This window comes from Maniola hyperantus, chromosome 3 (assembly GCF_902806685.2).
Source record: "Maniola hyperantus chromosome 3, iAphHyp1.2, whole genome shotgun sequence".
Classification (NCBI taxonomy): Eukaryota; Metazoa; Arthropoda; class Insecta; order Lepidoptera; family Nymphalidae; genus Maniola; species Maniola hyperantus.
In genome coordinates, this window is record NC_048538.1 from 6,538,206 (window position 1) to 6,555,119 (window position 16,914).

General features: G+C 36.3%; 1 protein-coding gene across 9 annotated transcripts in view; it reads left to right on the forward strand.

Annotated features, from left to right (window-relative positions):
- The window catches only part of Sarm (sterile alpha and armadillo motif), a 90,722-nt gene that overhangs the window by 20,540 nt on the left and 53,268 nt on the right, over positions 1-16,914 (forward strand). For 2 of the 9 annotated variants that reach the window (XM_069509585.1, XM_069509586.1), the window contains exon 1: positions 12,339-12,491. The exons of 3 other annotated variants lie outside the window; for them this stretch is intronic. In XM_069509585.1, the coding sequence (XP_069365686.1) occupies positions 12,354-12,491 (138 nt within the window). In that variant the 5' untranslated portion in view covers positions 12,339-12,353. Of the gene's footprint in view, positions 1-12,338; positions 12,501-15,013; positions 15,512-16,914 lie in introns of those variants that run through there. 4 more of the 9 variants (XM_034984390.2, XM_034984392.2, XM_069509584.1 and 1 more) reach the window with 3 other exon arrangements.

The following is a 16,914-nucleotide window of genomic DNA, read 5'->3' on the forward strand; positions in this document are numbered from 1 at the left end:
TAAAATAGTTATTAGATAGGTAAGTATTCGTATCAAAACGTTATTTGCAATTACTGATAAATGTGGTATTTTATCAAGAAGTATGTCTAACCACGCGCCTGCCTTGACTTATGTTTACTTATGGTTTACTTGTTGCTTATCTATGACGAATCGACGACAAAAGATGCAATTACCTACATAACTATAAAATAGATACAAGCAAAATATTTTAAACTAGCTGATCCCCGCGGCTTCGCCCGCGTGGATTTAGGTTTTTAAAGATCCCGTATAGCCTATGTCACCCAGGAATAATGTAGCTTTCTACTGGTAAAAGAATTTTTAAAATCGATTCAGTAGTTCCGAAGATTACCCCCTACAAACAAACTTAACGACATTACCTCTTTATATAATAGTATAGATATAAAATTTAAATAATAACTCGCGATTTCGTCGGCGTGGACTACAAACTCCTATTTTACCCTGACTCTTGTCTTAGGAGTTGAATTTTCAAAAATCCTTTCTAGCTGATGTTTTCGTCATAATTTAGCTATAAGCATTCAGCATGCCATGCCGTTGATAGATCAAAATGTATAAGAAGATTGATGTTTTATGGAAATCGTGATATACTTAATTTTAAAATAAAATAAAATAATCAAATGTGCTATTTTCACTAGCGTGATTTTAAAACATTGTGAGCACTGAGCATATTGTACATTGTACAATGTACATGACCATTGACCATGAACTGGGCGAGCATGTTATTGGTGTTTGTTATATTGTGTATTTCCTACTGCAGCATACCTATTAAGTCAATTATGTATAACCTATAAAATATTGACGTGAATAGTTAATGACCATAAAAAAATATAAAGCTTCCTGTTTTAATCCAATTAAAAAAAATTAAGATTTATGAATATAGTTACTACTTAATTTTAAAATGTAATGACCGATGCAAACCACTCATGAAAGAGTACTTAAGTAGGTACCTAAAAACAGGGGTCCGTGCCTTTCACTGATTTATGATGAGCTAACTAGGTATAAAGCTAAGCTCGCACTGCGAAATTTCACCGCGGCATTTTTTCCGCAGAATTCTGTGACTATGGAAGCCGCACATTACCTACTCGCGAAAAAAATACGCGCAAACGGTTTTCTACAATTTTTATAATTAGGTATGTAACTATCGCGCGGCAAGAGTTCATAGTGCGGGTTGTACCTACGGGCTTACCATAACTAATTACTATCCTAATCCTACTAATATTATAAATGTGAATGTGTGGAGGTTTGGATGTTTGTTACTCAATCACGCACAAACGGCTGAACGGATTTGGAATGGAGATAGATTATACCCTGGATTAACACATTATGCTACATTTTATCCCGGAAAATCAAAAAATTCTCGCGGGATTTTGAAAAATGTAAATCCACGCGGACGAAGTCGCGGGCAGCAGCTAGTAGTTCTATATATCATGGCAAGTAGGTAAACTGCAAAATTACTCAAAATATGCGACTGAGGTCATTAGCTCTATGAGTAATTGTTTATATTACAATACCTAGTCTCTGATGGTTGTCTTGATCGCGTGATGGGATACCTATCTCTTACTAACAATGTAAACACATATATTTTTACGGGCTCGTCTAGCCGTAAACTTGATACATGAATCAACCCAGTGAAACAGTTGTGTGATTTATTAAAGATTTCCGCCATTTTGTTTCAGGTAAGTCTGAATTTGTGAGTGTATCAAATGAATGCAGTATAACGGTGAGTGGTGATTCTTTGTATAGATGGCTCAGCGAAAAAGAAATCCTACTTACGCATAAAGGGAAAACTGCACTTTTTCTAACTTTGAGAGTGGCCATACACGGATTGCTTGAAGCAGGCATGATTTATGAGTCATAGGTACTGATTGTTTGAAGCTGCGACTGTAATGCATAGCGAACTACAATCATCAATTATTGTATAATACTAGTTTATGCTCGCGACTTATTCCGCGTGGACTACACAAATTTCAAAACCCTATTTCACCTCCATAAGGGTTGAATTTTCAAAAATCCTTTCGTAGCGGATGCCTACGTCATAATAGCTATCTGCATGCCAAATTTCAACCCATCAATCCGTCCAGTAGTTTGAGCTGTGCGTTGAAAGATCAGTCCGTCACCTTTTCCTTTTATATATTTAGATTAAATTACAATCTTTCTTTCCTAGTCATTTTATATGAAAATTCTATATTATACTTAGGTAATTGCTCGAACTAGCCGTGTATGGGCTGGTCTAAAAAACCTAGGGTCCAACTTTATAAGTACTAATAACAGCGGCAGACTCATAGTAGAATCTTTATTTAGCCTTTTTTGATAATAAATACCTAGGTATTTAGTCTTACCACTAAAATTAATTGATTATAAGGTGACCGTTAGGCGCCTATTTAATTGATTGATTTGCCGATTTATCGCGATGAATCACAATCTGCAATAAAAAAAGTTAATTTACCTACCTGTACCGCGTAATAGTAAAGTCTAACTCATCCATTCATGATATTATAAGTAATGCAAGTATTCGTAATTCTTGTAGAATTTGAGGATAAGCAATACGGGAAATGACTAGTTATATTACGTGTAACTTGTAATCAGTAATAGTTATCAAGCAAAGGATTTTCAAAAGTAAAGCCTTAAATAAACAAATTATTATCTACGACGACTGGGTGTGCGGGGGCGCCCCCACCCTGATTGCCATGTTGACCTGTCGCGAACTATAATTAGGTATGCATTTAGCTAATTTCTTAATTCATTCATTCATCAAAGAAATGTTTGGTAAGTATAGGTATCTAGTTGTTCCTTTAGAACTGCAATATGAGCAATTAACATGAGTTTTTTTCACAACAACAATTATATAAGTAGGTCGTCTCACGCGGTGTCCTGCGTGAGCGACGAATACGACGCGACGCGACGCGAAACGACGACGCGACGTAATGCGATGGCAGTCTGCGTCTCGCCGCAGACTGCCATATAGGCCGCAAGCACACGGTATGCCGTTGAGTTGATCGCGTTCGTCGCGTTTGTGGCGTCGCGTCGCGTAGTATTCGTCGCTCACGCAGGACAATAGGTCACATAAATAGAGCACTCACAAAATCTAGACGAAATCACGGCTATTACCGAATGACCATAAAGTACATTTGCACACATATTGTGTTTCACTGGAGTCGTGTTTCGTATTAAGCGGAGGTCAACCGGCCGGGGGAAGTGGTCAATGAATGAGAGGCAATAAAACCATAATATTCTAATTTGCGGCCGCGCACGTGGCGTGGGCTGCCTCTAAACTTAAACAAATAACTTTATGCCGACTCTATTGGGATGTCCTGCCTGCAAACAGATTTTAAAGCACTAGTCACACAAGAACTCCTTTGTATGAAAAATGTCACATTGGCCGGGACCCTCAACGGTTAGGGTCCGTTTCACAACCGCCAGATAAACTTTATCTAACGGATAAAATTGTAATTTTGACAGATTCCCACGTTGATTTACGATTCCCAATACAAAAACTGTCATAACATCTTGTTAGATAAAGTTTTTGTTTTTAATCTGGAAGTTGTGAAACAGGCCCTTACTCTATCTACTCTCTACGTATGGATATGGAATTCCTAGCAAATGCAAATAATTTTGCTTAAATTTACTTTTTTAGGGTTTACTCCAATCCAAGATATAAAGTTTATGAAAGTTCATACTTTGTAATCCTATCGTCACTTTTACATCATATTTGTAGTAGATACCTAACTATTTTTTAACAAAAAAAATTAAGTTTTGTTGTGAAGAATTAATTTCTTGTTGGATTTTTAAAATCATATTACAGGTACGTATCTACCTATGTGCTTATATTATTTTATATACAGTATGGTCATATCTCTCTCTGTAAACTGTATTACCCTGTGCTTGCTAGTAGACTTCCGGTAGGTATACTTGTAGTTATGATAAAGAACAATTTGGGCTTCGGAATGACTCCCACACGCGCTAAAATTCCAATGTCAGATTGATCATTGATCACAATTGTTCAAGATTCAACTGCCTATCGAATTTTTCTCTGCTTCATAGATTATGAAAAGGCATTTGACCGGGTCAAACATCAATTTCTTATGGATATCTCAGAAAGAAGGGTTCGGAAGACACAGATCTTTGACTAATTCAACCAGGAAGCTGCCGTAAACATAGAGGATAAGCTCTCGGTCTGGCGGCCGATAACTAGAGGTGTCCGACAGGGCTGCATACTGTCAGGGAATACGGATTGTGCATAAACAACATCAGATATACTGACGATACAGTATTAATTGGTACTGCCACCGTGTTGCATCAACTATTAACCGAGGTAGCCAGAGCTGGTCAAGCTAAAGGCTTATCCATCAACGTCGGTAAAACTAAAGCCAATGGTAGTTGAAGAAACCTGAAAGTCCCTTCCGTCTGAAATTTAAAGATCAGTGTATAAATGTGGTCCCGAAAATGAAGTACCTGTACCTGGGTAGGTATTTCATTTCGGATCTTGATCACCTACAAGAAATAAAATGCCGTATTACGGTATTAGCCAAGCTAAAGTTGTTTCACAAGATGTCTAAGACCCTGTGCAGCACCAAATTACAGCTCGAGCTGAGATGCCACGTTGTAAAGTGCTATGTCTGGTCCACCCTCTTGTATGGCTGTGAAACTTGGTTTCTCAAAAAGGAAGCAAATCGCCGCCTGCAAGCTTTAGAAATGTGGATCTACAGGAAAATGCTCAAGATAACCTGGAACAGCTTTGCACCGAACACGAAGGTACTGTAAATGGTGCACAAAGACTCGAGAGCTCATGTCCACGATCATACGAAGGAAGCTCGCTTTCTTTGGAAATTTACAAAGAGGAGCCCAATTCTTATTTCCTAGATTAGTTTTAGAAGGTAGAATTGAAGACAAAAGGGTTCCAGGCCGCCAAAGACGCAAATGAAATGAAAGCACTATATAAAAGGGTGGACAGGGCTAGGTTACCCATGATGACCTCCAAATGGCGATGATGATGATAATCGTATTTTTATGTACCTACCGCTAATAGATGGACCTTTGTTATTATTCTTGACAAGATGATACCCGCGACTTCGCCCGCGTGGTATAATTTTTTTTTAATCCGTTGGATTATAAATAGGTACCTACTTACTTACTTTTTATCCCTTCATTGATTTTCGAGATAAAAAGTAGCTTGTGTCCGTCTCCAGGCTGTAAGTTTCGAAGGCTGTAAGTTACAAAATTTCGTCAAAATCTGCACTTTCGCATTTATAATAAGTATTATTATTATTCTTCCCTTGTATGGGGATACTTTTTGTTAAGTGTTATGCGTAATGAATGTCTAGGTATAGATGAACGGAGAAGCCCATGAAATAGATTTATTGAATCATAATAAATAGGTAAGTATGACGACCTCCCTGGCGCAGTGGTGAGCGCTGTGGTCTTAATAGTGGGAGGTCCCGGGTTCGATTCCTGGCAGGGGTTTGGAATTTTATAATTTCTAAATTTCTTGTCTGGTCTGGTGGGAGGCTTCGGCCGTGGCTAGTTACTACCCTACCGGCAAAGCCGTGCAGCCAAGCGATTTAGCGTTCCGGTACGATGCCGTGTAGAAACCAAAGGGGTATGGGTTTAATAAAAACTGCCATAGCCCTTCCAGGTTAGCCCGCTATCATCACTTACCACAAGGTGAAATTGCAGTCAAGGGCTAACTTGTATCTGAATAAAAAAAATAAAAAAAAGGTATACCTATACCTAAACAAATCACGACCCAGAAGGTGCTCTATCGACACCGTGGAACCTAAACGTTTTGTTTTGATAACTTGCCCTGGACTTTATAAATAAGGCTAGCCTAGAGCGATTGTTATGGCATGTTTTGATTTACTCCTGAGTCCTATCGAATGGCGGTCATATAAAAAATATTTGGAAAACTATGGCTTAATATTGAAATAACAAAGTAGGTATAGAATCTAGAGCCTATATATTACCACTAGGTACCTAAGTGGTCAGAAATGTGCGTTAGGTATGTACTGTCAGAAGTAAAATCTGAGTCTAAAACTACTATATAGAATATCACTAATTTATTATTATAGGAACCTACAGTACTCCTATGTAAGGCAATAGTATATAAAATAAATAAATAAAAATATCTTTTTATTCAATTAAACTTTTACAAGTAGGTACTTTTGAATTGTCAAATGCATCTACCACTGGTTCGGAATGCCTTTCCTACCGAGTGTCTATCTAATTATCTACTGTGATGATTCAGATTTTATTAATTAAATATCTAAATTGACTGATTAGTTTGTCAATGATTTGTGAAGTAATGGCTGATTTTTATTTTTTAAACACTAGAAAAAATTGAGATCGTAGTCTGAATGAACTCGACCCAAATGTTTTAATTTTGTCTTGACGTTTTGGATTTTTACAAGCAGACATGTGTAGGAATGCGTTAATTTCCGGTGCAGACGAGATAAAATAAATGTAGCTAGCTTTACTTGCATAGTTTGAAAATAGGCCACTTTGAGATTTATTGTTACGATTATGCGATAACATTAACGCATTACGCAAACTAGATTACCTTTATTGTAAGTCTTTATAGACAACACTGCTCAATTTCTAGGAAAATAGGTATGACTAATGTTATTTCTTTATGTATCAGTAAACAGTTCAGTCGAATCAATACGAAAATATAAAAAGGAGTAAACCTAGCGCACTTCTCACCAGTTACCATACGCTTGTAAAGTTCTAAAAATATCTGTAAAAATGTGTAGTTATTAAGAGTTAAAAAAATTATTTAGAATTCTACAAAATTTTATTGAGGTTGAATGGTTAGGTAATATTCAAATGAGAACTAAACTAAGTTTGTACGGAAAGCGCTGGGGAGCACGCTATGGTTACTTTTCCTAAATGTCTTATTCCGATAGAGAGAGACAATATTAATGCCTAGTATTCTAGCTAATAAAGTAATTCGAAGAATCGAAATGGGTAAATAAGAATGGATAGTCATGCTGATTCGCATAATTTTTGCATAGAAACAGGTCAAATAGATAATTCAAAACAATTAGGTATCTGCAGTCCTGTACCTATTCTAATAAGCATAATGTATTTCTTTATTAATGAATAAGTATATCTAATACATATACCACCGACTTTTTTGATGCCACGGTGCCAAGAATTTTGCAAAAAATGCAAATCTTTGCAACTTCAACAAGATAGAAACGCGACTGATCTTTGACTGAAAGGTAAAATATGTAACGTTGTAACGATACAGTTTTAAAAACGAATTGAATTAAAAGTTAAAACAACTCTAAAAGAACGGTCAAGTTCGAGTCGGACTCGCACAGAAAGGTTCCGTCCCATCGCACAAGAAATAACACTTTAATTTTTTATTCATTTCCATGGCGGCCATTTTGAAATGTTTATTATTTGGTGTTATAGCGGCAGTAGAAATACACATTCTGTGAAAATTCTGTTAAAGTTCACAAGATACACTACTGACAGACTGTACCTACTGACAAACAGACGGACGGGCGGACGCGGACGGACGGACAGCGGAGGCTTGTTGGTACACTTCGGTCACCCCGCGTTACAACTTGTCGTTTGTAGGGCCCGGATTTTAATCGGATGTTCCAGTGGCAGAATATTTTATTATATCCGGGTCGACAGACGACATGTGGGAACAGGGTGCAGTGTCAATCGATAGGGACTGCCGATAGAAGTGAAAACTCAAAATTATGAAATAACAGTAGCTTTTTGGGTACACATACATACATACACATTAAAAATCTATCGGCACTACGAGCATTAGCATGTCGGTGACGCCACCTTGAAGTTTTATGGTCCAACTTTTCCCTTCATTAATGCTGCTCTTTTCCACAGAACGTAGGTAGGTATATCTTGTAGAAATATTACTTTCTGACTTCTGACCTGTTCTTTGGTGGTAGTTGAACTTTATTATACCAACCAAATTATCATAATAAGATATAATAATTAAGTAGGACTCTACGTATAAATAAATAAATCTTTATTTGCAAAAAGGATTTGGCACAAAAAAAATTTGACCACTGGCTCCCAAAGTAAAAACTGTGTCATGGGAGCCAGTGCCTTCCCTGTTACATTAGATTTGTTCAACTTTGCAAAAGTTTGTTCAACTTATTTTATAATCTAATTTACCTAGGTATTTCATAACTTAATAAGAAATAAGTTATAATAGAAAATTATATAAGACGTATAGATTACAATCATAGTAAAACGAGTAAGAAAGGATCTATTCAGCGTTGTCTTTGTTTGTGTTGAAATCCAACGCCGGCGAGTGTTGACATTTAAGGCACGTGCTCGATAGATAAAGCACAACTTGTTCTATCTTATTGTATAGGTACTAAAAATAGTGAGAATTGATTAGTGAAATCTGAAATCCAGTGGCGTAGCAAGCCTTAGACGGGCCCTATATCAAAATGTGTTGGGGCCCTGTATCAAAACGGGGGGAATCCCGCAATAACTGACGTGCTCTCACGCGTCGCAGGATAATCTGAGACATCCTTGCTCATGTGTTGCCAACTTGGGCAGTTGGGCACCCACTTTACCCCAAAAAAAAGACTCCTTTTCTGACTTTCGTATTTTTTTAATACCTAATCTGAATTATATTCATAAACTCGATTTGATGTGATTTTTAAATAAAAAGATTGGTCCAGCTAAAATGTTATCCACAATATTTTATAGGTTGATATCTATAAAATATTGTGTATAACATTTTAGGAATTTCTGCTTACACACTTTCGGGGCCCCTGTAGTCTCGGGCCCCGTATCATTGATGCAGTTGATACGGCTCCTGCTGTAATCTTACACCAAAGTTCACGTTAATATTTTAATCTTAACTCAAGAGTCTAAACATGTGTATGGACTACATATAATACCTGCGTGGATTTAGGTCTTAAAAATCTAATAGGAACTGATAGATCAGATAATTAATAATGATTAAATAATATACTTGGGTAGGTAGTTAGGTACTAGGTAGATGTTAAGGATCAGGCTCAAGTATTGTTATTGTTAATAATATATAATTACTTAAGATTCCATAAATAGTAATCCTAGTTAATAGACCAAGGTATAATGAAATACAATTTTACGGCGTCTTAAACATGTCGCAAATAATTGATAGTCATAAAACTATTTAGTACATAGCCATTAGCAACGGCTCGATACTAATACATATTATATTTATGTATAATTTTATTAGTAAATTAAAATAATAATATACAACTAATAAATAAAGGCGCCCATTCACGAGGTAGACACCAATTCGGCGGATTGATCCGCAACCCACCAGTACAACGAACACACCACTAATCGCGTAGCCGTTACCTACTATAAAATACTTATGCGAAAGTATGCTTCTTTGTTAGATTGATGATTTGTCCTTCAATCACGTCGCAACGGAGCAACAGATCGGCGTGAATTTTTGCTTGGATATAGTTAATTCTGGTGGCTATTGTTTGTCCTGGAAAATCAAAAAGTTCCCACGGGATAATATTATGGAAGTGGAACACCTGTAAGTCCCGATAAGGTCGGGGTTATATTTTAATAGGATCAAAGCCCACACTAGTTCACTCTGTCCAAATTGCAATTATTTTACGTTGCCTTTACTTACAGTTCAAAAGTAGATCGTCTGCGTAGATCTTTATATAGAAAAAAATAACATACGTATAAGTTGGTAATAATAATTGGTTAATAAATTATTAATTTATTCCCTCTGTTGCATTATTATTCTTGCATATAGCTTCCCACGCGTCTCGTAAGCTCATCGAAGTCTCCAATTACGACGGTCAGCGATACATTTTCTGTTGTTTTCGTTCGCTGCTCGTTGCTCAGCGCCAAATACGCAGTTTCTTATAATTTATCCCAACACGTGTCAAACAATGTAGATAATAAAAACTGTATCCTAAATAGTTCAATGGCTATAAAAATTACTGAGGCTTGAGGAATATTAGTTTTACAAATGAGCTTCTTGGTGGGTAGGTAGTTTTATTGGTATTTCTAGGGTTGGTTCCGCATCTCCTGAAAAAATAGAACCCTAATAGGATCACTTCTTTTTCTGTCTATGTGTCAAGACTCATCAAGGGATTCAAAACCTATAGGGTACTTCCGGTTGATTTGAGGTAGAATCATGAAAGACAAGTAGCAGCACAGTTTTGTACAACTGTATCTATTTACAAATATTTTTGTATGTATTTATGGTTTTTTGAGTGACCTAGCGGGCTTCGCTTGGTGCTTCTCAGCTTTCCCTTCGGAAAAGCGGTAGTTATTACAAATCTGTGATACCGTATGTAACCGTATAGAAACTGAATAGGTATATTTCTTGAGAACTATTGTTTTCAGAATAATCCATTTACGAATAAAGCCTTAAAGTTTGTGGGAAAAGTGACGCAAGACAGCAATTGTTTGTCTTAAGGACATTGTAGCGTTATCCTAGGCATCAAAGGGCTCATTTACATTTACAAGGCAAAAGTTACGCCTAGAACATGGACGTAGACTATTATATACTTGCCAATAAATAAATGAAAGTTACGAAATCTAATATCAAAGTACTCAAATGGTGATATCAATATAATAGGTAGAGAGAGCCTCTTTGTATTGTAAGTATTGAATCAAAAATATTTAAGTACTTAAGCTTAATTTGCTAAAATCCACCAAAACGGACAGATCTGTATCAAATTACCATGCGATAATATAGATAATAATAATATGTACCTCTATAGATAAACAAATCTTCATACTACGTTTACGTCACGTATGTACTTACGTGAATATCCAACGTTAGGTCGGCAATAATATGGCATACGTGTTTACGTGCACCGTGCACACAATTTTAATGCTAGCAGCGCAATTTGGTATTGGTGTCAAAAGGTGTGCACTCAGGACTAACGTCACATGACATGAGTATAACGTCCACATTCGGTGTTCAGAGTGCATTGACCGACTTATAGTAGTTTTAATATAATATAAATGAAATCAATTTATTATGGGTTCCATTCAATTGGCTCAAAATAATGATCAGTCACTTTTATTATACGGTGCTTTAATGTTATTTTCACACCACTCGCTGTAGAATGCCTTATTACAGACCTGTTAGCTAAGGGTTAAAGTACGTCATAACATTCCTATGACTTAGCCTTATACTGGTTGTAATGTTGTACTGAAATACATTACGCCTTAAGGAATAAAATGTTGATTTGAATTTAGAACATCTCGCACCCGAGGCAAATTCTGTTCCTTACAAGGCTACTGTCTGTCCAAAGAAAGTGAGCTTCCTCCGCATGATGTTGGAAATGAGTTCTCTCTTTTCGTAGACCAATTCCAGAAGATACCTTAGGGTTCGGTCTAAAGCTCTTTTAGGCAAATGGTCGCCAATGACGCAAATAGTTGTACGATATAAGGGCGTGGAGAGGGCTTAGTTTTCATATGATGACCGTCAACGGTCAACGGTCAAACTGGGTTCCAAAGAGGGCACGCGATGGTGCTGATGATGGTAATATATATTACATACCTATCCTGAGTTTATGATTCTTTATCTTAGTATCAAGCAATAAAGATATTTAAATAAATAAATACCTACATATGGTTCTAAAGCTACTTAATTATAGTAGGCACTAGGCAGATATAGAAGACTCACAAGGTCTGTCTCTTTATTGTGGTATTTATGGATATATCTTCAAAAACTACCTTACCTATTTAAAAATCTTTGTAAATTTTAGTCCATATTATTATAGGTACTTAAGTCTATCTATAAAACGTTGACTGCATTAATTACGAAATCTTATAAGTTATTTTTTTTTGTTTTGCACATAAATTCTTGGAATCTGTATTCAGTATTCTTAGAGAAACTATGTGCCAATTTAAATTGCATAATCATCATCATCATCGTGACCCATCGCCGCTGGCTCACTACTGAGCACGGGTCTCCTTTCAGAATGAGAAGGGTTTTGGCTACCACGTCATAGTCTACCACGCTGGCCAAGTGCAAATTTGCTGACTTCACAGGAGAACTTTCAGGCATGCAGGTTTCTTCGCGATGTTTTCCTTCTCCGAAGCGAGTGATATCATAACTCCGAAAAATTAGAGGTGCGTACCCGGGATCGAACCCCTGACCTCGAGTAGGAGGCGGACGTCTTAACCACTAGGCTATCTTGGCTCTTTAAATAAATAATTAAAATGCATGATACACTATCCTACTAATAAACGCAACATTGCAAAAAAAATCGGTCGTGTAAATGATTGTGCTGATTTCGCTTAGTGCAGCACGGATTATTTTTTCTTGTCCACTTGGCGACAGAACTCATTATACTATTATTTGAAACAGACGTATGCTAAGCGAGGTTTTAGTGTACGTGGACAGTGAAGTGATTTGTATCAGGCGTGATATGAAATTGAAGAAATCGGTGACATGCTGTATACGTGGGAATTCGTTCTGTATCAAGTACTCTACGAAGATTGTCCAGCAGGTGAAGTTAGTTAGTGAGCTTTTTTTCTTTTCATGTATTTAATAGTTTTGCTTCTTCGTCTTAAAATCTTTCTAGATCTGATACTATTCTAAACGCGTATGAAACTAATTACTAGATTAGGTATAATAGGCAGTGGCGTGCATAGACTTTTAAGCCTGGGTAGGCATTAGGTAGGCACCTGTTTACTGGCAGGTCATAATGAAAAATATGCATTGAGCTATTACAACTGGGGTACGCAGTGCATTTATGCCTCTATGACCTGAACGCCACTGGGTATAGGTATTATAAAAAAGCTGTGATAGCCTAGATAGGTTAAGGCTTTGGCTTCCGGATCTGGGGGCCGCAGTTCAATCCCGGGCATGCGCCACTAACTTTTCGGAGCCATAAATATTATGTGCATTTAACATTTTTAAGAAATTACTTAAATATAACTAAATAAACTAAATAACTATATAATTAAATATAATATAAATATAACACGCTTTAACGGTGAAAACATCGTGAGGAAACCTACATGTCTGATAGTTCTCCATAATGTTTTCAAGGTGTGTGAAGTCAGCCAATCCGTAGGTACTAGTACCGTAGCGTAGTGGACTATAATATTATGGCCTAAATCTATTCTGAAAGGAGACCCGTACTCAGTGGTAACTGGTAAACCGGCGCGGTGATTGATGATGATGATGATGATGATGATTCAAATTATATTCCGCTTCTGATTCTTTACGGAACACTCGAATAATGTAACACCATTTAAAAAAAAATAAAGTGTGTGATCAATTAAACAGTTAAGCGCTGTCGTGACTATCCCTACTAATAAGTATTATAAATGCGAAAGTGTATCTGTCTGTCTGTCTGCTAGCTTTTCACGGCCCATCCGTTCAACCGATTTTGACGTAATTTGCGTCAGGGATAGCTTGCATCCCGGGGAAGGACATAGGAAATATTTGTATGTTTGTAATCGATAAAATCTGAAACTACTGACCCGATTTTAATAATTCTTTCATCATTAGAAAGCTTCGTTATTCAGAAATAACATAGGACGAAGTCGTGGGCAAAAGCTAGTACTAGATAATATGCAAGCAGGCGCCGTGAAACACGGTCAGTGTCGTCGGACCGTTTTGCTTTGCGTTGACGCGGAAGACCGACGACGCGACGACGCGACGCGGCGACGCGACCAGAGACGCGACGTTTATGTGTCATTGCTTTCTATTTCCAAAGGGCTACATTTCCCCCTAGGATCTTAGTTTAACGAGTTTAAGTAGGTAGTCTAAGAATACATAATTGGCATATTTCTATAATAGGTAGGTATAAATTGTAATGATTGTATTAGCTATATCAAATAAAACACCTAATTTATATCCCTTATTATACATTTTATCTTTATAAAATAAAGTAAAAAAAATTATTGAAGTCTAACTTGGTTCGCGGAAGGGAAACAAAACACTTGGTGCATTGTCATGAATCATCCTTTCACACAAATCTTGATTTACCTTTTAGGTAACATCTACCCTTATTCACAAAGGACGATGCAAAATCAAATGATTCGGTTGATTTGTCATCACGATGATCATTTACTTTTTCATTATTTTGATGAAACATTTGGCTTATTTCTTTTATTTAATTGTGGGTTGGGGTCGTATAAAAAGGTGTATTTTTCATCATTATTTTATAAAAAATGTAGGTATTTAACGAAACTCCTTAGGTAGGACTAAAAGATTTTTTTTTGAAAAAGCTTTACTTTAGGGCAAAATCACTTAGCTAAAGATATAATCTCTGGAACCAGCACACATTCAGCTAAAGAACGGCTTTTTCCATATTTTAAAACTGAATAAAATGGGATCAAAAATGAAAATTCTAAAAAATCATCTTACCTTAGCGGATTTTGCATGATCGTGATATTATGTGCCAGTGTTATGTACTAAGATATCTTCCTCTAATACCTAACTTATAAATTATAATGTAAGATGAGTATTATGTTGACTCTGTAGAGTTTACAGGAAAATTATTTTATTATATCGCGTACTTAGGTAAATACTTGTTTTATTAGGTATATGAAAATACATATAGTATGTACCTAGTTATTTTAATTTCCATTCAATTCGTAGCTAAAGTAAATATTTTTCTGTCCGATAAAATCAAAATTATAAATTCACATCAAGTTAATTACTTATCAAAAGTTAAAAAATATTATAATTGAATGCAGTGCATTAGTTCATTAGCAGCTGTGATATTGACGTCTATTGTAGAGGCTCTATTGAGTCTATTGTACTGAATATAATATTATCTACACCACCTACACAGAGCACAAAACATGTCTCGTACAATGTACCTACATACGTCGTTATAAGTATATAGTACTTACCTACGATCTTTGTACTTGTATCGTGTGCGAGGCAAGTTATATGTTATCTCTTTTGTGCTTATGGCACGTATTTGCCGAGAGAGCGAGACGTCAGACTGCGTGAGGGACAAATCGGCTGAATTGATAAAAGCAACACTTTATGCGGACCAAAATTTAGTTTGAAAAGAGGTTCGCGCGGGGATGTATGCGTCGATCGTGAAATAATCCTCGACGATATTAAAATGTGACTGTATACTTAATGAGTGTTCGAATATAATATCATTTGTTATTTTGCTGGTTGTGAATAAAACAGTTGTACAAACAATAGATGCGCGTAGAAGAGGCACGGTCGCAACGTCGGTGACGTGGAACCAAAAGGTCCCAAGGATTTAAAGCTTATTGCGACGAAAACTAAACGAAAAGAAACTTTCTTTGTGATTCTTGTACGCCAAGGGGGCGTGAGCTAAAATTTACTATCTATTCACTTTCAATTTATAACACGTGATCGCCGAAAATTCTAGAAGACGCTTTGTAATAATATTCCTCATTCTTACCACTAATAGTGTTTGCTCGTTTGAGAGTAAGTGAGTTTAAACAAATTATGGTTGTAACGAAAATCGACAACATGGCCTCATACTCCACTTACACAGGAAAACCGAAAATTTTATTTCCAAAGAAGGTAAGAAATCAACGCCGACAGACTACCTACCTTGTACCTACTTATGTATGTTAAAGGAATTTTGATAGCCGCATTAAAAATAAGGAAAAACTAAACAGTCGGCGCGATTAAAGCGTTTATCATTAAAAACTACCATTTATTGACTGTTGTTTACGTAGGTGTGCTCCATGATAAATGAATAAACTATGGGTAATAACTTGTTTCAAAATGGCATTGTAATTAGCCGGCACAATAATAATAATAATTTAGATAAATCAAAATTTACGCATATCTTTCAAGGCTCCAGACCATACAATAGGTAGAGCATTATGTATCCCTATCCTATTGACATGTGCGTTTCTGAATACCTACCTAGTTAAATTATATTGAACAACAATACAATTTATCACAGACACATTTACCTACATCGATTTCCTTAAATGTGTTTAACATATGTATGAATACCTACCACATGAATACAGACTAGTAACACGTATTATTCTTCAAGGTAAGCACTAGTGCTAAATTAGATAATGTGAAATAATCCACTAAAGCAATAAAACTGTGCAAAGTTTTATCTACGTTACCTACTCTATCTCCTATAGTTCAGCATATTATAATGTATTTAACGGAAAACACGCTTTAATCTGGAAGTGGGTAGAGGTGCGCCACTCTGCGGCAGTAATAGGTACAGACTACAGACTACAAACCATCCCTCTATTCGAATTCCAAGATCATCACAATAAAATTCATTTTCATATTCTTTATTTTGCATTTCACATCACGCAAGTACAGGTATGATATTACACATGAGACCTGTAAAGGTATGGCAAAAAAATTAGGTAAGTACAAAAAATGGTTACCTACATTAAAATTCACATAAGTAGGTAGCTAAATACCATTTGAAAAAAAAAACAATCTAATAGGTACCTACTGGGTACAGCACTGTTTGCATGACAGAATTTATGAGTTGTTAACTGACTAACCAGCCCCCCAATTGTGTAAGAATAACCATTTCATGGCTATCGCAATCGTCTAGAATTCTGCCCTTTGATTGGCTGTGAAAAAATGTAAACAGCGAATCAACCAATCAAATGGCAGAATTTCTTGACGATTGCGATAGCCATGAAATGGTTATTCTTACACAATTGGGGGGCAGATTACAGCGTTGTCAGGTGATAGGTATACCGTGTACGGCAAATCCTAAGAATGACTCTGAAAAATTAAGAAAAGTTATACCTAAGAAGATACGACGCTGCAAAACGTAAAAAGGTCAAAAAATTAGTTGGTTGTTGAATTTTAAACTGCAGATATAAATTTGGATTTGCCTTGTTGAATTTTTGAGGAGTAAAAAATTACAAATTACAAAACAGTATAAATTTCGTACCTTAATCTTCCCTAAGCTAGAGCTCAGTCTCATAATA